At 48.5% G+C, this 20,515-nt stretch overlaps 1 protein-coding gene across 8 annotated transcripts in view; it reads left to right on the forward strand.

The window, feature by feature from the left end:
- Window positions 1-20,515, forward strand: part of LDB3 (LIM domain binding 3) — a 71,247-nt gene that overhangs the window by 31,649 nt on the left and 19,083 nt on the right. For 3 of the 8 annotated variants that reach the window (XM_049790660.1, XM_049790662.1, XM_049790664.1), the window contains one exon: window positions 14,143-14,261. In XM_049790660.1, coding sequence (XP_049646617.1) covers window positions 14,143-14,261 — 119 coding nt within the window. Of the gene's footprint in view, window positions 1-3,232; window positions 3,330-9,484; window positions 9,650-14,142; window positions 14,262-20,515 lie in introns of those variants that run through there. The other 5 variants (XM_049790665.1, XM_049790666.1, XM_049790667.1 and 2 more) reach the window with 2 other exon arrangements.

The raw sequence follows: 20,515 nt of genomic DNA on the forward strand, positions 1-20,515 counted from the left end.
TCCTGGATCAGCCATATGCAAAGTAAATGCCCTAGTACTGCACCATCACTCCGGCCCCAAGGTTTTCCTTTTCTGCTCCAGCCTGATGAGCTTTTGCCTTGGCCTCTGTGTCCCAGGATACTGAGAGCAGACTTGATTTTAGTATGAAGTTCACAAAACATGAGGGCTGCATTAAACACCCTCCTCTGCAAACAATGTCAAAGTCCTTCCCCATCTAAGGTTCTTTGTCCTGGGGTTCTCCTGGACTCTTCTGTGGAACATAAGGACTAGCCTGACTCCTAGGCTGTCAGTACTTCCCTTCCCATGAATAGGGGGCTCTGTCCAGCATGTGGGGCCCCAAGGCTCAGCCTCTGCCTTTAGAACCCACAGCTATCAGTAACAGAAGTTCCCTGTGTTGTGGATTTTGAGTTCTGCTGATTTTTGAGGGTCCTGCTTGACTTGGCATCACAGGTTTGAGAAGCACAGCTAGGTGCCCAAGTGCAGTGGGTAGGATGCTTGCCTTGTCCATAGATGACGTGGGTTCAATCCCTGGTCTGCCAGGAATGATCTCTGAGTGCAAAGCCAGGAATAAGCCTTGAGTACTACCAGTGTGGCCCAAAAACCAAACAGGAAGCATAATTGGAGAAACAGGACCTCCCACTGAATGTCACTAGAGCAGTCCTTGTGGGTATTTTAGGACCTCTCTTCTCTCTCACATGTTCTCTTCTCTTTGGTCTCTGGCTTGCTAGTACCTTTAAGGGCTATAGTAGATAAAGTGTGCATATGTGCATATGAGTGACTCAAATTAGATTCCCAACTGACTCTCCCACCCCCCCAATATCACCAGGAGTGATCCCTGAGTGCAAAGTTAGAAGTAAGCTCTAAGCACAGCTGGGTGTGGCCTAAAAACAAAAACAAAACAGTAATAGAAGCATTAATCTCTGGAGGATGATCCCTCAGCCTGTCCCTGGACACTGATGATGAAGCTACAGACCTTTCGGGGCACACCTGTGCAGCAGTGACCTGGGTGGCCTTGGAATGGGTGATAACTGTGGTTAATGGGGTTGTGGGGACTTGCTGCAGGCCTACTGTTCCTCTCCCAACCTTTTAGGGTCAGGGGCAGGTCTCTGCCTCCACCACTGAGTATTTGAAGTTTCTAGCTGTTCATGTACTCTTGGCTCTCTCCTGGTATTTGGAACATTTGACTGAACTAGTGAGTTTCTTGTGTATCCAAAGAAGGCCCCTTTTGTCAACAGAATCTTCCACAAAAACCAAGAGCAAGATGCAGGGTGGCAAGGGGGAGGGAGCCTGGCATCCACATGGCAGGATACAGGTGTGGGAAGGCAGTGGGCATGCAGAAATATAGGAACAGCATAGTCCATCCTAATTTAAAGACCAAAAGTTGATATTTTATAATTTGGCAATTTATTTGTTAATGAAATAATTACTTTGGAAATAATTGCCAATATACATGGACTTGTAAAAAATTTTGCAGAGATAGGCTGGAGTTATAGCACAGCTATTGGACTGACCTGGGTTTCATCACTGGCATCCTCTGAGCCTGCCAGGAGTGATTTTTTTTTTTTTTTTTTTTTTGGTTTTTGGGCCACACCCTGTGACGCTCAGGGGTTACTCCTGGCTATGCGCTCAGAAGTTGCTCCTGGCTTCTTGGGGGACCATATGGGACACCGGGGGATCGAACTGCGGTCTGTCCTAGGCTAGCGCAGGCAAGGCAGGCACCTTACCTCCAGCGCCACCGCCCGGCCCCAGGAGTGATTTTTGAGCGTAGAGCCAGATGTAACCCCTGAGCTCTGCCAGGAGTGGCCCCCCAAAAAACAAAACAAAACAAAATGCAGAGAGATCTCATATATACTTTATCCCTAATAATTTCTTCTTGCCAAATGATACTAACCAGTGCCATAATTCATCATCATAGATCCAGAACATTCCCCTCATCACCTAGAGATGAGCCCGTGATGCCTTTATATACTACTCCCCCACCACACACACACATATACACACCCTGTGCTGTTCAACCCCTCTCTATAGCCTCTGTCCTTTTCTCTGTTTCTAGAGTTTGTCCATTTAAGGTGTATAGCTAGAAGCATATCATACAGGGCCCTTTAGAACTGACTTTTATTACTAAGCCTGACCTCCTGGGATTCATCCAAAGTTGTAAGAGATCACCAAAGCCACCTGTGTCTCATTGCTGACTTGTAGTCCACAATCTGGATTAAATTCATTTTTCATGGGGCCAGCGAAATAGCATGGAGGTAAGGCATTTGCCTTCCATGCAGAAGGATGGTGGTTCAAATCCCCCGTCCCTGCCAGGGGCGATTTCTGAGTGTAGAGCCAGGTGTAACCCCTGAGCGCTGCCAGGTGTGACCAAAAAAAAAAATTCATTTTTCATTTTTCAAATGTCTTCAAACACTTTAACACAGGTTAAAGACACTGCACGTGGGTCAAATGCAGCTCCAGATCACCTGTTTACTCTCCTAATCAGGGTGGGAAAGACCTTGCCAACTGGACAGTCGAGGATTTGGCATTTGTGGCTTAGGCAGCACTCTTCTTTTCTGCCTTTCTGGATGCTCCTTGTCTGCTTTGTCCTGTGCGCCTGCCTGAGCAGGCTATGGGTTGAGTCTCAGGTGCTGCTGGTGGAAAGTAGCTGGGAACCCTGCTTTCAACCTGTGTGCATGGCCTTGTGAGTGTGCGTGGTCACATGCAAGCTTGCTGAGTGCAGACTTGGCTGCTGGGAGTTGTCCTTGTGTTGCAAGCTTCTCTCTGAGGACAGGGAAGATTTGGCAGAGACCTGGGACAGTACTGTAGGCAGCAGGCCTGCTCACTAGGCCCCACCATATAGGGACAGGTGTCCCTCCTTCTTGATGCCCAGCTAGGGCCCACATGCCCACTAATTAGGTTCACCCAGGGGATCACAGCCAAAGCAGCCCTGCCCACCTCTAACCACACAGGCCAGGAAGAACCCAAAATGGCCCCTTTGCCCATCCTTACCTCAGGCCTTCTAGCCAGCATCCCATCTCTTAAGCTGAGGCTTCAGTTCCTCCAGTCTGGCCCTCAGGATTCTACTCTTTTCCCAAATCAGGTTGGCTTCTTTAAAGTGCCCATAGGTGGCAAAACCTCTCCACACCCAAACTCCTCTGTCCCATCCCCTCTGCCCTACAGGGAAACAATGAACATAGCCCCTAACCCCTTTCTCTCTTCCTCTCTTCTCTCTCTCTGTCTCTCTGTGCCACAGGGAAAGGTTTGAAACGGAACGTAACAGCCCACGTTTTGCCAAATTGCGCAACTGGCACCATGGCCTTTCAGCCCAAAGCCTTAATGTTAAAAGCTAAAGGCTGCCTGGAACATCCCCCTTACCCCTCTCAGAGCCATGCCCTTCTTCCCCTCCACTTGTATCTCCCACCTCCATCTGACATGTGACCCCCCTGATGATGCTTGAGAATATAGAGCTGTGCTGGAGAAAGCCTTTGAGAGTCAACTCCAGCAGGTCAGCTCTCTGCTGTCTCCCAGAAATGATCCATTGTGGCACTGTCCCACTTCCTTCCCCATCCTTCAGTGACACCCCTCTGGCTCCTCAAGGAGCCAGATGACCAGGTCTGCTGCCAGAAAAACACTGTGCCCCCACCTAAGTGTTCAGCTCCCCTTGACTGCAGCCCCCAGCAGAGACAGTCACCTGGTCTCAGGTTGTCTGGTGCCATCCTGAAGCAGCCATAGATCAGGGGCCTGAGAGTTGGCTGCTTCCTTGCTTGCTCCTACTGGCTTGAGAGCAGCCTGATCAAGGCCCTGTGCAGAGGAAGTGGAAGGCCCAGGCGAGGAGGTGGAGCCCCCTCCTGGCTGTGGAGAGACTGGGGCACTCTTCTCTGTGCTGTGTGTGATTCCTTAGGTCGCCATCCTGTACATAGAAGCATGCTTGTTCTGAAATAAAGAGGATTTGAACTGAACCAAACTAGCCCCAGTCATGCTCTCTCTGTGTGCAGACCACCCAAGAAGCACTTGCTGGGCTGGGAAAAGGAGGAGAATCCCTGGAGGGGGGCAGGACTGTGCCTGGCAGCCTGGGGCCCAGGACAGTTCTCTGTCTGTTCTCCCAGTCCTCACACCCACCTAGCAACTCCTGGGTTGGGAGCTCAGGCAGAGAAGATGGTGGCAGCTGCCAGCCTCTTATGGGTGTTGTGTCTATAAGGGCCAGAGGGCTTCCACAGGAGCTCTGCCTCTCCTCCCAGCATGGCTCCAGCAGCAGGCTGTGTCTTCCACTCTGCCTGACCCAAGGCATGCAAAGCCCCTCCAAGAAGTTGGTGCTCATACCAAATGACCTGGAGAGCAAAAGAAAGAGCTCCACTCTTTCTTTAAGTTAAGGGGCACCACTTAACTAAGGAGCAAAGCCTGTGGGGAGCAAATGAGGGATTCTCAGTAGGCAGAGAAGATAGAAAACATACAAGGCAGAGTCTTTTTTTTTGGGGGGTGGTCACATCCGGCAGCGCTCAGGGGTCACTCCTGGCTCTACGCTCAGAAATCGCTCCTGGCAGAATCAGGAGACCATATGGGATGTCGAGATTTGAACCACTGTCCTTCTGCATACAAGGCAAATGCCCTACCTCCATGCTATTTCTCTGGCTCCAAGGCAGAGTCTTGATCAGGTGACTGGAGGGCCAGAAGACCCCATCCACCTGTGGGTTTTTCCTGGACTCGAACACTTACAGAGAATACAAATGACAGGCTTTTTTCCTCCCTACCATCATGTCCTCACCCTGGTGCTCTCCCCTCTATAAACAAGGTTCACCCCATGGCTCTGTCATTGTCCCAGTGATTGCTGTGGCCCACAGCCATGCTCCCCATACCTGCCTGTGTCCTGGCTCACCTTCTGCCTCTAAAGGGAGGATGTGCTAATCCCATGGTCAGGGAGGTGATACAGTCTGACCATCACCTGAGATTGTTCCTAAAGCTTCCTACAGCCTGGTTTGCAACTCCCATATCTTGCTGCCTCCAGCAATCTGACTCCACAGCTCAAACCAAGGCCCGGCAAGTGGTCCTCAATTTTAGGACAGAGGGTGGTTGTTTCTAGGCTTGCCAGGACATACCCATGTCTTCCTGACCTTCCACTGAGGACTTCTCAGGCCCCAAAATAGGACCTGCCTATCAGAAACCAGTTCCAGACAGAGTTCCAAGGCTGGCAGAGGGCCTGCCAACTATTCAGTTCCCATGGTGCCATAGCCTCATGGCCTGCCAGTGGAAGTCCTTGCTATCTCACATGATTGAAAGCTCTTGTCTGCTTGCCAGCCTTCCTAGTGCCTTGCCAGGCCAGGGATCTCATCAAGCCCTTTGGAGTAGCCAGCAGAGATGGCGCTCCTCCTTTTTCTGTGGGGAAGGGGCACATTTGACAATGCTCAGGAGTTACTTCTGGCTCTGCGCTTAGGAATTGCTTCTAGCAATACTCCAGGACTATATATGAGGCTAAAGTTTCAACCCAAGTTGGTCACATGCTAGCCACATGCAGCTAGTACCTGTTGTACTAGCTCTTCAGACCCAGAGATATCCCCCTTCAGCAATTTATGTTTGTGGGCGTTAGTTGAGATGCCATGTCTGGCTTTGTGGGTACAAAAGAACTGCAACTGGCTCTGTTAAAAGCTGGTTATGTGAGAAGCACCCGTGGGCTGGGGGGTTATAGAAAACTTCCTAGAGGGGCCTGGAGAAATAGCACAGTGGTGTTTGCCTTGCAAGCAGCCGATCCAGGACCTAAGGTGGTTGTTTTGAATCCCGGTGTCCCATATGATCCCCCGTGCCTGCCAGGAGCTATTTCTGAGCAGACAGCCAGGAGTAACCCCTGAGCACCGCCGGGTGTGGCCCAAAAACAAAAACAAAAAAAACCCCAAACAAACAAAAAAAGAAATAACTCCTGGCAGGCACAGGGGACACCGGGATTCTGTTCTGTTTGGTCTTTTGCTGCTATATTGTTAGGCTACACCCAGCAGAACTGGGTGTTTATCTCAGATGATGTTGGGGGCCCCTCTTAGTGGTGCTTGAGGAATTCTTCAGTGCCAGGGATTGAACCCAGTCCTCTAAGACATCTCTATGGCCCTTCACTATATGCAGAAAATTGGTGGATCCACCAAAGGTTGCAGGGTGCCATTCCACACTGACCTGTGATGTCACACAGTTCTCATTAACATAAATGACAGTGTCAGTGTGTTCCTGGAGTAGTGCAGCAAAACAACCTTGCCATGTGGCACAGTGGGGACTGTCCTGAGCAGCAACATGAAATGTCAGTGAGTAGGCAACAGCATGTCTGATCTCCAAACTAAATATTCAAACTGGTGAATTCTGCCATCACTCAAACCAAATAGATGCTTATATTCTGTTTTCTAAGTGAATACAAATGCCACCATTCCCACATAGGAATCACTCCCCAATACTATCAATAACAATAATCCCACCATATCAACAGTTCCTCAAGACTCAGAAGAGCACCAATATTATCCTCATTCTTTCCAGATCAATGAACATGAACTAGGTCCTATCTTGCCGTTCACTTTATGTGTTGGTCCACCAAACTGAACAGGGGGTACAGATTGGTGTCCTTGATACCAACTGAGTTGAGGGAAGAGATTATTTGAAAGGGTGATTGTAGCCTGTTTCTTTTTCCTATGGCTACATCCTCCTCAGGCAACTTTATATAAGTGTAGTTGATTTGGCTGGATTCTTGTGCAAATGTTTAAACCGAAGTATAACCAAGGCAGGCGATGACTATGAAGTCCTAGACCAGGTGGGTTGAGCTCATGAGTGTCTCTAGGTCTGAAGCCAGTATCACACATGCCTGCTCTTTGATACCCCTTCCTTGGGGATTTTGGGTTTTAAAGAACTACAGATAGGGGCCCGGAGAGATAGCACAGCGGTGTTTGCCTTGCAAACCACTGATCCAGGACCAAAGGTGGTTGGTTCGAATCCCAGTGTCCCATATGTTCCCCCGTGCCTGCCAGGAGCTATTTCTGAGCAGACAGCCAGGAGTAACCCCTGAGTACCACCGGGTGTGGCCCAAAAAACCAAAACCAAAAAAAAAAAAAAAAAAAAAAATATATATATATATATATATATATATATATATATATATATATATATGTAGCCAGGAATAATCTCTAAGTGCCACCAGGTGTGGCCTAAAAACAAAACAAAAGGCAAAAAAAAACTAAGACGGCATCGCTTGGGAGCTTGTGAGAAATGTAGACCAAGGATATAGTACAGTGGTGAAAAACATGCCTTACCCATATAGGGCTGGGATTTGATCCGTCACTATACATACACACAAAGAAGATGGAGGGCTGGAGTGGTAGGGCGTTTGTCTTGCATGTGGCTGACCTAAAACAGACCGTGTTTTGATCCCCCTGTGTTCCATATGGTCCTCCAAACCAGGAGTGATTTCTGAGCGCAGAGCCAGGAGTAACCACTGTCACTGGATGTGGCCAACCCCGCTCCCCCCCCCAAAAAAGAGAAGGAAATGGAGATGCTCAGTTCCACTCCAAACCTACCAAACAAAACTTTTAGGTTGCATTTTAGCAAAATTCCCAAGCAATTGCATTTGCATATCAGTATCTGAGAAGCATTGTAAAGATTACAGCTTACACATGTCTCAGCCACTTGGCAGCTGTGTGATGTTTTAGTAGAGACCAAGTCTCTCCAGTTACACATCTGGTAAGTGAGAATCACAATACCAGGCTCCAGGAAGGTGGAAAAAAAATAGAATGTTGAGAGCACAGCTGTTCCAGCATTCATATAGTGAAGTGTTTTGAAGGGGAGAACTTTAGTTTAAGTAGGGTTAAATTTCAAGTAGGGTTAATGCCTTTTGTCAGGGAATGATTCTCCTTGACTGATCAGAGACGTTTCTTTTCTCTTCTCTGGGAGGACCACTGAAGTAAGGGTTTAGGCTTCAAATCCAAACACTCCTTGGGTCCTGAATCAACTCCTGCTGTCACTACAAATCAACCTCAAGAGCTCGAACTATTATTTTCTCTCCATCCCGTCCTCTAGTAAAGAAAATGGAGTACCACACAGGGGGTTGGGATGAAGGATTAAAGACAGGTGCCTGGCACATCGAGCAATGTCAAAGAATGAATTCCACCTCCTGGAATTCCTGTTCACAAGTGCTATCCTGTTGCTATGGAAGCAAATCCAAATCTTGATCTGGTGACCCAAATGAACCAAGAATGTGCATTTCTGTGCTTCTCTACCTAACTTAACTTCTATTGACTGCCTGTGTCACAGGTAGCAGATAGCAAGCCCCTTGATTCAGGTTGTGAATTCAGAAATAACGGGCCTCATTTGCGCAGAGTTGTTCTTGGGCAGAGGTGTATATCATAGCAGGCAAGCTGGAGCTATGAATCCTGGTCCTCCATCATGATCTGGCACCTGTGGAGTTTCTCCCATTGTGGCTATCACACTGGTTCTCACTGGTGAGAAACACCACTCTTGTTCCCAGTCACAGATCAGTATGTACTCATGGCAGGGCCATGCCTGTGTCCCTTTTAGGGAGAGTGGGGGTTAGTTATAGTTCCCAGCTCACATGAGAGGCTCTCTCAGGTCTGCCTGTCCCTTCCCTATGGGATGAGAATATTAGGGTCCTGACACATCTCCAGGGTTTACCCCCCCAAAAAAAATGCACCATTGCTTCTTTTCTCAAATCCCCTTTCCATGATCTGCTTGTCATGTAGCTTTCATCTACCTTCCAATGTCTGTGCTTGCAGATGTCACCAACACTTTTGAAGTCCTCAACCCAGATGTTCCCAATTCCTAAATTTGTATCTCATGAATATCTTATCTGACTTTCATTAGAATCCCGGTTGATAGTGCAATTTACTATCTCATCACTCTAGGTACTGTTGTTTTTGTTTTTGGTGTTTCAGCCTTATCTGTCAATATTTAAGGCTTACTCCTGATTCTGTTGTCAGGGATCACTCCTGACAGGGCTCAGGCTACCCTGAGGTGTCAGGAGTGTCAGGAATTCAACCAAGTCAGTCATGTGCAAGACTCTACTCACTGTGCCTTCTTTTGGCCACTCTGAATTTTTACAATAGATACAGAGAAGAAAAATGAGGATGTGCAAAAAAAAAAAAAAAATGAAGGATGGAGTTTTTTTCAGGCTAGAGAACATTTTTTATTTAGGGTGAGTCTCTGTAGTATGAACCCTTACCAACTAAGGTCTCAGAGGGCTCATTCCCCATAAAGTCTTGGGGATGGAACCCAGGCTTCCAGCTTGTGAGGTAGCTTCTATTTTACTTGGGGACTGGGGCCACACCCAGTGGTGCTCATGGGTCAATCCTGCTACATTACTTCCATGTGGTACACAAGCAGTATATCTGGAGTGCCCCCTGAGCATCATTGGGTATAGCCCCCCAACCCAAAAAAATAAATAATAAAATAAAGGGCTACATCCCTGAACTTGGGTCCATGCCTTAGAAAGGCTCCTCTTGACCTGTTGTCTTTCTTGGTCCTGCCTCATCAGCACCCCTATTGAGCATGCTCCAGTGTGTACCAGCCAGGCTGCCACCCTGCTGCCCGCTTCTGCCCAGTCGCCCGTTGCTGCCTCTCCCAGTGCAACCTCACCACCCCTGGCCTCTGCTATCGCCTCTGCTGCAGCCCCTACCTCAAGTCGTGTGGAGAGTCCCAGGTAACTGCCTGCCATGCTGGCCTGATTGCAGCTAAGGGGAGCAAGAAAAGCCTCTGCTGGAACTGTGTCTGCACCCCCCAGAGGCCCATCCAAGTGGTTAAAATGCCAAGGGTCCTGAAAAGTCAAGGTAATATCGTATGGTGCTCAAGGGACAGGAAATGCAGAGCTGCATTTCCAGGAAGCAGGTTTGTGGCTGAGGACAGAGGGACAGATATGAGTTTCGTTTTTTGTTTGTTTGTTTGTTTTTGTTTGTTTTTGGGTCACACCAGGCAAAGCTCAGGGGTTACTCCTGGCTTTATGCTCAGAAATCGCTCCTGGCAGGCTTGGGGGACCATACGGGATGCCAGGATTTGAACCACCGACCTTCTGCATGCAAGGCAAATGCCTTACCTCCATGCTATCTCTCCAGCCCCAGGCATGAGTACCATTGCTTCTCATGGACACATGCTTTAGTGAGAGAGGTTAAAGTCACACACAGTGGTACTTCTCCAAGCCATATGCAGATTGAGCATCTCCAACTGTGACCCTGAGACCTTCAATTATTGCTTGGAATAGGAAGAATGCATAGAAAACATAGAAAAGCCTGGAAAAGATTCACAAGTATTGCAGGTGACTACATTGTTACCTGCCCCTGAAAGTACCTTTGAAGGGGCCCGGAGAGATAGCACAGCGGCATTTGCCTTGCAAGCAGCCGATCCAGGACCAAAGGTGGTTGGTTCGAATCCCGGTGTCTCATATGGTCCCCCGTGCCTGCCAAGAGCTATTTCTGAGCAGACAGCCAGGAGTAACCCCTGAGCAATGCTGGGTGTGGCCCAAAAACAAAAACAAAAACAAAAAAAGAAAGTACCTTTGAAGACTGAGGGAGGGAAGGAGAGAAGGGTGTTAGGGAATGCAGAGTTGTCCGAGAGAAAGCTAGGCAGATCATTCTGGAAAGAACAGGTAGAGTAGCAGGCCTGGTATCCAGCTCTTTATGGGCTGCATGATGTGTTGGGGTCAGAACCATGAGCCAGATCCCTATCCTCATAACTCTCTTCATGGCTTTGTTGGAGGTCATGCTAATACAGGCTTCACATTTACCCAGATGGCCCAAGCTTGGCCTTTGTCTCACGTGAGGGCGAGCCCCAGCCGATGAAGGTTGTTTCACCCTCTCTTCCTCTACATTCCAGATTCTCTTGAGGAAACTATATGAAACCCTGTGTGCAATGGAAAAGATAAGGGTCAAAGTGGGAGAATGCTGAACTCCCCAGACTAGGTGGGGGAAGCCCTAGATGCGGTGACCTTCACGCAATCTAGCCTGGTCCTTGGAGTCCCAGAGCAGGTCTTTTCCTGACACACAGGCTGGGGATAGAGCTAAAGCTCAGGGATCCAGAAGTAGGTAAATGGCCTCCAGAAATCTCAGAATTCCTTTTGTTTGTTTTTGTTTTGAGGCCACATTAAGCAGCGCTGAGGGATCACTCCTGATTCTGCACTCAGAAATTACTCTTGTTTGGGGCCATGCTGCCAACCTAGAAGGGACTCGGTTCAATTCCCGGCATCCCATATGGTTCCCCAAACCTGCCAGGAGCAATTTCTGAGCCCAGAGTCAGGAGTAACCCCTGAGCACCGCTGGGTGTGGCCCCAAAACCAATAAATAAATAAATTGTGTTTGTTTAAAAATATAAAAAGGAGGGCCCGGAGAGATAGCACAGCTGTGTTTGCCTTGCAAGCAGCCGATCCAGGACCAAAGGTGGTTGGTTCGAATCCCGGTGTCCCATATGGTCCCCCGTGCCTGCCAGGAGCTATTTCTGAGTAGACAGCCAGGAGTAATCCCTGAGTACCGCCAGGTGTGGCCCAAAAACCAATATATATATATAATGAAAAGGAAAGAAATTACTCTTGTTGAGCTCAGAGGACCATGTGGGATTCCAGAGATTGAAACTTAATAGGGCACATTCAAGACAAGTGTCTTACCTACCATATTGTTGCTCCAGTTCCAAGTTTCAGAATTGTACATGTAGGTTTTAAACCTCTGCCTCCTCTCTCAACACTAATCTCTGATGTAGTACTTATTAATCTTGGGGAAACCCCTGGCTTACTCCCACTATAGAGGAAGCACTTCACCCTTTGGACACTGCCTTGTTCCTTTTATTGAGAACCTTACATCACTGGCCCTGACAGGATTTAACAGGAAAGGAAAGACATGCTTAGAGAGGGGAGGCTGGGGCCTAACTCCACCATCACACAATTTTTTTTAGCAAGGTAGATCTGAAAGCTACCCTTGGCTGGGACTTTCTTCTTCTTCTTCTTCTTCTTCTTCTTCTTCTTCTTCTTCTTCTTCTTCTTCTTCTTCTTCTTCTTCTTCTTCTTCTTCTTCTTCTTCTCCTTTTCCTTCTCTTCCTCCTCCTCCTCCTCCTCCTCCTTCTTCTTCTTCTTCTTCTTCTTCTTCTTCTTCTTCTTCTTCTTCTTCTTCTTCTTCTTCTTCTCCTTCTTCTCCTCCTCCTTCTTCTTCTCCTTCTTCTCCTTCTTTTCCTTCTCCTTCTCCTTCTTTTCCTTCTCCTCCTCCTCCTCCTCCTCCTTCTTCTTCTTCTTCTTCCTCCTCCTTCTTCTTCCTTCTTCTTCTTCTTCTTCTTCTTCTTTCTCCTCCTCCTCCTTCTTCTTCATCTTCTTCTTCTACTTATTCTTCCTCCTCCTCCTCCTTCTTCATCTTCTTCTTCTACTTCTTTTCTTTTTGGTTTTTGGGTCACACCTGACAGTGCTCAGGAATTACTCTTGGCTCTATGCTCAGAAATCGCTCCTGGCAGGCTCGGAGGACCATATGAGATGCTGGGATTTCTGTATGCAAGGCAAATGCCTTACCTCCATGCTATCTTTCTGGCCCGAGTTGCCCTTTTCAACCTCAGCCCATCTGAACCAACCTTTCAGTTCCTTCCACATCCGACTCAGAAACTTGGCAGTGGGCGAGGTCCACACATGCCCAAATCCACCAAGAGGAAGATGTTTCTTTATCCTCTAAATCAAAGAGGAAGGCCAAGCCTGGATTTATTGGAGTATTAGGAAAAGAAAGCAGGAAGGGCTGGCAGGAATATTTCCAAGCGTTCACTTTCTTAGCTCCTCTATTTTTTCTACCAGTAGACATGGAGTCACAACTAGGATCCACATTTGCCTTGCATGCAGAAGGATGGTGGTTCGAATCCTGGCATCCCATAAGATCCCCTGATCCTGCCAGGATCGATTTCTGAGTGTAGAGCCAGGAGTAGCCCCTGAGCACTGCTGGGTGTGATCCCTCCCCCCAAAAAAAACCCAAACAAAACAAAACAAAATTAGGATCCAAAGGAGGCAGGGAGAGACCAGGGATTTTCTGTAGGTGTTCATTAGCTTTATTTTGGAGGTAAAAGGGGTTTGGGGCCATGATAGAAGTGTTCAAGGACCACCCTTAGCTCTGTGCTAAGGGAACCATGTGGTGCTGAAGATCAAACCAGGATCAACCCCCTACCTTACTGTAAAGTAAGGGCAGCACCATACTTAACCCCTGTTATCTTTCTGAATCTCATTAGTTTGATGTGAGAATGGGGGGAAGTTTGAGTGACCCACAGAGAGTTGAAATCGGGGAACCATTGTATTAGATAAAGTTGGCTTCTCTCCCAGGCTCTTTAGAAAGAAAAACCTGAGACAGCGTGTCCTTGAGGCCAGTGAAATGGGGCACTTTCTCCCAGTCCCTTGGGGGAACATCTCTTTGGTCCCTGGTCATTTGATCACAAGTAATAACCGGCTTATCTAGGTTTCTTTTTTTTTTCAGGGGGGGGGTCACACCTGGCATGGGTTACTCCTGGCATCGCTCCCAGCCAGGTTGGGGAACCATATGGGATGCCGGGATTCGAACCACCATCCTTCTGCATGCAAGGCAAATGCCTTGCCTCCATGCTATCTCTCCGGCCCCTTATTTAGGTTTCTTAACAGTTAACTCAGCAGATGGAAGGGATGAAAGGAGTCCTATAGGAGGAGAGTGTGTGTATATGTATATGTATATGTATACAAATGTGCGAAGAGGGCTAAAGGATTCTAGACTTCCTTTGAACCTTCCATAGAACACTAGTGCCCAGAAACCTACTCACTCCTGCAACAACTTGTGGGGTGGTGGTGAAAAAACCAGGTGATCTGAGGCTGTGAGGTACCCCGAAGGTTGAAAGGGCAAGCAACTCCAGCTCTACTCTCTTCTGCCTCAGCCTAGTAGTCTCTCTTATGGGGAGAAGGATTTCTATCCCTTTGTCTAGTGGCTTCCTTCCCTTCCCTGTGGGGGCACCAGCACATCTGAACATGATTGAGACTCAAACCAGACTTACCATGACTCAAGCTGCCTCCCCCAAGACCCACTGAGGTCTTTCTTTCACAGTCTCTGGCCATACTACATGGAAATCCAGGCCATGATTTCTACTTCCAGAGGCTCTGGCCGGGCTACATGCCCCAGGGCCTGGTGGAGCTCTCCTTCGGCTGCTAACTCTTTCCATTGGTTCCAGGCCCCAGGCGACCTCTCCAGCACCTGCCACTCATACATACAGCGAGGCCCCTGCCGCACCTGCGCCTAAGCCCCGGGTTGTCACCACTGCCAGTATCCGGCCTTCTGTCTACCAGCCAGGTGAGAGACAGAGTGGGTCAAGAGGCTATCTGCAGAGTTGAGTAGGGGTTCTGGGGGGGCCAGTGGTTAGTGAGGCTAGTGAATTTAACTTGCCTTCCTCCCACTGGGTCAGAATCTTCTGAGGTCTGTTCTGGCCATGGGAAGACAAGTAGACAACACCAGGCAGGATGGGACCTCCAACTCTGCAGGAAAAAAACCCTCCTAGATGGAGGTTTCTAGACTCAAGGTGGGGAAGAGAAGCTGGAAAGCAGCTGGTTTCTCCAGGAGCCTGCTTCAAACTGCCAGAGGACAGACAGCTATGGGGAGAGCATATTGGTCATGGTGTGGCCCCTGACCGGCTACTCAACTGGGTGGTTTTTTTTATTTCCTCACACAGAACACAGGTGACCGGCCATTATGGGAGGCAAATGGCAGGCCAAACTTGCTGGCTGCTGTACCATTTGCTTAGGTCCCCATTCTTATCATCGCCTAGTCCTCCTTGCAGGGACAAGGTCGAAGCCTTATGTTCCCTTCTTTCACAGGAAAAGTTGGACCGGTTCCCCAGTTTCAAATGTCAAAAGGCAGTTTTCAAGGTAGCTTGTACCCCACCTGTTTCTTGCCTGCCCTTGCTCAGTGAAGCTAAATGATCTCTGGCAGATGTTTTTCAGGCCAGGAAAATATTCCCTAGGAGTTGTTTCTCAGAATATGTCCACAAGAGGGCTCCTGGCACCCAGCACTGGGTGCTGATATCACCGTTTCCTCCTTCCCACTGTATTGTTTCTGATTTCTACAAGGGCAGAGCTGTGGGATACTTTTCTCTACTTTTCCTCAGCCTCTGACCCAAACCTGGCACTGAGAAGCTGCCCAGGACAGGTAGTGAAAGAATGACTGGAATGAATGCAATTTGAAGGGTGTGTGGAAGAAGCTGGGAGCTGTGCTCTTTGGTGGTCCAAATAGGAATACCATCACAAGGGTCCCCAACACAGTCTTCTGCCGTTCATTCCATAGGTGGGTAACGTGGGGCCATAGTATCAGCTTTTTGTTGAAATCATTTTGTTTTTATCCTATTTTTATCTCTTTACAGCTTTCTTACATATGAAAAATAGTAGTATTGTGTGTTTCTGGTCACAACAGAATTAGAAAACATTCTTCCTTTGCCCACCTTTACTACCCCATTATTATACACATAACTCAGGGGTTACTTCTGGATCTGTGCTCCTGGCAGGCTTGGAGGAGATGCTGAGAATCGAACCCAGGTCTATCCTGGGTCGGCCACGTGCAAGGCAAATGCCCTACCACTGTGCTATTTCTCTGGCCCATGCCATTTTTTTTTAATGTGACAAATGTGAAGTTTGGAGCTAGTGACTGATTGGGAAAGAATGAGCCAGCTAAGTGTACAACAGGCCAAGGGTACTATTCTGTTGGTTAAGCAGCCATGGATGGAGTCAAGGAGTATATCCAAATCAAGAACTATGAGAATTTTTACTGTGTCTGGAGTACGTGGGGCAAAAGACAGGAGAGACAGTATGCAGTAGGTATGATACTTACTTTGCAGATTATGGACAATTGGGGTTTGAGCCCTGCATTTCATATGGTCCCAGAACCTGTGGTTCAAAAATAAAAACAAAATAGGAACTGAGTCAAGAAGGATTTTCTTTGGAGGTATTTGATTTGATGTGTAGGGCCGAGGAACCAGGTCTAGCCTCATTTTTATAAAATGCAGACAAACCCTTCACCAGAGTCTGTTCTTGTCCATAAGGAGAAATGCTTCCTCTTTCCTATCTGATTATCCTTGTTGGAAGAACAGGCAGATAGGGTGTGTGTGTGTGTGTGTGTGTGTGTGTGTGTGTGTGTGTGTGTGTGTGTCTGGGGATGAAGTGAATTTCCTAGCACCGTGCTTGGCACCCAAGTGGTGGCCTCCTCTGTCCTTTTTGTGGCAATAATGTGAAGTTTTGAGGTTACAACTCCCAGATGGGGGAACAATTTGCAGTGAGTTGCAAAGATGAAATACCTCTGGAGCTGGAGGAAGCAACTGCCCAGGGTGGGAGACACAGGAGATAGAACACTGGCGTAGGTAGAGAGCCGCCAAGAATGATCCATGAGTACTGAGCCAGGAGTCAAGCCCTGAGCATCAAAAGGTGTGACTCCAAAAATAAAACAAAAATTAAAAAAAGAGAAGATGGTGTTTGGGGCCAGAGCCACAGTACAATGGGTACAGAGATTGCTTTGTATACAGAGTACCAGCAAACTGTAGAGTGGCCCTAGCTCTTCAAGAGTGATCACTAAGTACAGAACCAGCAGTCAACTCTGAACACTGCTGGGTGTGACTCTAAAACAAAAACAAACAAACAAAAAAAGGGGGGGAGTGGGAAGGAGTTAGGATGAGCTGCATTTCCTTCTAGCAATGCCCCACCTAGGCGGGTTCTTCCAGCAACCTTCCAGGAAGGGACAGGCCCAGGGTTGGGCTGCCCCGCCCCATCTCCTGGCACACCCTCCCCCTTGACACGCCAGGGGGCAGCATGAGCCCGAAATGGGGCCCGTCTGGCTCTCCCATTCCTTATGCACAGAGAGGGGGCCCGGAAAGGAGAGACGTGCTGGATTCCGCAGGCCTCGGGCCTCCTCGGTGTTTCTAAACCACCCAGATGTTAACTCATTCCTGCCAGGGGGAGAGGGGAGGGGTGCAAGGCAAAAAGGCTGCAGGAGTGTCCAGCCCTCGCCAGGGTGGCCAGCTGCTGCTGGATGAAGCTCAAAATCGGGGAGTAGGCGGGAGCTTACTTCCCAGACACCCCCAATCCCACCACTACCGCCCCAGCCAGCCCAGGCTCTCCATTTGCAGTGGCGTTGGCAGCTGGAATCTTATCGCTGGTGCCAACTCTGGACTGCAGTTCCCTGGCACCTGCCCCCCTCCAGGGCTGGGTGGAGGCGGCTGTATGCAGGCCGGGCCTGGTGTATGGAGGCCGGGGCGTGGGTTGGGCCCTCTCAGGGAGTCTGGACCGACCTGCAATGAGTCAGAAATCACCTTGTTTAATTACACATTCCGAGGCTGCCCAGTGCCAGTGCGATAGGGGTTCTTTTGAACTGGAGCCCATTAGAGATGAAATATCACCTTCTAATTTAGATTGGGTTTAATTCCCTCGTGCAGAAATAGCAACAGCCCGGGGCTGGGAGATGGGGTATCAAGTCTCTCTCCCCAGCTCGGTTCTTCGGTGCAGTCCTGCTGCAGCTGCTCACTGCTGCATTAGACTAGCTAGAGTTCTTTCTTGCAAGAAAGGGTTGCTACTCCTGCAACAGGAGGTCCCTAGCTTGGGTTCGGCTGCAGCCCCGAGCTGGGACACAGCCAAACTATGTCCAGATTCAGGATTCACTGCCCCCCCTTCTTCCCCCCTTTCTGTGCAGACTTCAGCATTGCAAGAACTTCCATGAAGGTGGGTGGGCCAGGGTGTCTGCCAGGCCTTGCAGGGGAAGAAGGGGAGCGAGCAGTCTGCCAGGCACCAGCAATGTTAGTGTTGCTGAGGGAAGCGAGCAGAACTGGGCAAAGACCCCATTTGGAAGGGGCATGCTAAAGCCTGTTTTGCTAAAGTCTCCAGGAGTGGCTGTAAGCAAGGGGGTTGAATCTGAAGGGCTTGAAAGGAGGTTTCTGCTAGTGAGTCCACTAGCTACATGATTTTTAAGCCAGGGACTAAAGTGCTCCAAACCTCAATTTCTCCTTTGTAAGATGGACTGGAGAATAATACCTGCTTGATGTAGGTTGCAGCAAATATTAAATGAAATTATGCCCTTGACGGCCCTAGCGGTGGAAACAAAGTCAAGCCGCTGGTAGCCACTGTTTTTGCTGAGGTCTGTGTAGTCCAATAAACGATAAATCATCTAGAAGGCATGCCTTTAAACATTTCAGAGGAAACGGGTGAAATCTGTTTAATAGATTTACTTAACTCCTATATTCAAAAGATGTCAACTTATAGCCCAAATATCACTCCTTTTTGTCTGTTTGTTTCTTTTTGGGTCACACCCGGCAGCACTCAGGGGTTACTCCTGGCTCTTTGAATGGATTAACATTAAAAAATATAGGGCCCGGAGAGATAGCGCAGTGGCGTTTGCCTTGCAAGTAGCCGATCCAGGACCAAAGGTGGTTGGTTCGAATCCCGGTGTCCCATATGGTCCCCCGTGCCTGCCAGGAGCTATTTCTGAGCCGACAGCCAGGAGTAACCCCTGAGCACCGCCAGGTGTGGCCCAAAAAACCAAAACCAAAAATATATATATATATATATATATATTAGGGTGCTGGAGAGATAGTACAGCAGAAGGGCATTTGCTTTGCATGCGGCCAATCCAGGACAGATGGTGGTTGGATTCCTGGCATCCCTTATGGTCCCTGGAGCCTGCCAGGAACGATTTTTGAGTGCAGAGCCAGGAGTAACCCCTGAGCGCCTCCAGGTGTGACCCTAAAACTTATATATATATATATATATATATATATATATATATATATAATCATTGCCCATTTGATATTAGTATAAATTTTGTTGTTTTTTTTTTGTTTGTTTTGTTTTGCTTTGTTTTGTTTTGTATTTGGGTCATACTTTGAAGTGCTAAGGGTTTATTCAGGGATCACTCCTGGCGGTGCTGTAGGAATGATATAGGGTGCCAAAATAGAACCTAGGCCAGTCACATTAAGAGGTAAATAGTAGGCCCGGAGAGATAGCACAGCGGTGTTTGCCTTGCAAGCAGCCGATCCAGGACCAAAGGTGGTTGGTTCGAATCCCGGTGTCCCATATGGTCCCCCGTGCCTGCCAGGAGCTATTTCTGAGCAGACAGCCAGGAGTAACCTCTGAGCATCACCGGGTGTGGCCCAAAACTCCCCCCCCCCAAAAAAAAAGAGGTAAATAGTGCCTTCCTCATGTTCTGGTGCCACTGTCAAGTTTCTTTTTTTTTTTTTTTTTTGGTTTTTGGGCCACACCCGGTAACGCTCAGGGGTTACTCCTGGCTATGTGCTCAGAAGTTGCTCCTGGCTTGGGGGACCATATGGGACACCGGGGGATCGAACCGCGGTCCGTCCAAGGCAGCGCTGGCAAGGCAGGCACCTTACCTTTAGCGCCACCACCCGGCCCAAAAAATTGTTGGTCTTTTTTTTTTGTGTGTGTGTGTGGTTTTTGGGTCACACCCGGCAGTGCTCAGGGGTTATTCCTGGCTCCAGGCTCAGAAATTGCTCCTGGCAGGCACGGGGGACCATATGGGGCACCGGGATTCGAACAAATGACCTCCTGCATAAAAGGCAAACGCCTTACCTCCATGCTATCTCTCCGGCCCCAAGACTCTTTTTTTTTTGGGGGGGGCCACACCCTGTGACGCTCAGGGGTTACTCCTGGCTATGCGCTCAGAAGTTGCTCCTGGCTTCTTGGGGGACCATATGGGACGCCGGGGGATCGAACCGCGGTCCGTCCTAGGCTAGCGCAGGCAAGGCAGGCACCTTACCTCCAGCGCCACCGCCCGGCCCCCACTGTCAAGTTTCAAAGTAATGCTTTGTACCTCCATATGTGTTTATGTCTTCTCACATAACACTACCAATGTGCCACTGCCATCTGCCATCACAATGCCCCACCCTCTCCCCCAGCCCCTCATTCATTACTTCCATACTTCTTGCCCTTTGTCACAGGCAAGCACTCTTAAGTTTTCAGAGTCTACGTGTTATTTTATGCTGTTTTGCCAGTTTGGTTGCTGGGTTATTTATATTTCACATAAAAGAGAAAGTCACTTAGTAATTATTTTTTATTTCCTGACTAATTTAATTTAGCATAATCATCTCAGGTCGCACCTGTGTTATCTCCAACGGCCCTTCATCATTTGGGGGACTTTCTCTTTCTTTGTTCAAGAAGGGCAGAGTTTGGGGTTATTTCATTCTTTATAACAGCTGGGTAGATAAATACCATAGCTTCTTTATCTAGTCATCTGTTGATGGACATTTAGTTTTGGCTATTGTGAATAATGTTATATAAAATAGAGGTATAAATATTCTTTTTGTTTGTTTTTTTTGGGGGGTCACACACAGCAGTGCTCAGGGGTTACTACTAGCTCTGAGCTCAAAAATGCTCCTGGGGGCCAGAGAGATAGCATGGAAGTAAGGCGTTTGCCTTGCATACAGAAGGATGGTGGTTCGAATCCCAGCAGCCCATATGGTCCCCCGAGCCTGCGAGGAGCGATTTCTGAGTGTAGAACCAGGAGTAACCCCTGAGCGTGACCCGAAAACAAACAAGCAAAAAAATCACTCACGGCAGGCT

This window comes from Suncus etruscus, chromosome 17 (genome assembly GCF_024139225.1).
Source record: "Suncus etruscus isolate mSunEtr1 chromosome 17, mSunEtr1.pri.cur, whole genome shotgun sequence".
Lineage (NCBI taxonomy): Eukaryota > Metazoa > Chordata > Mammalia > Eulipotyphla > Soricidae > Suncus > Suncus etruscus.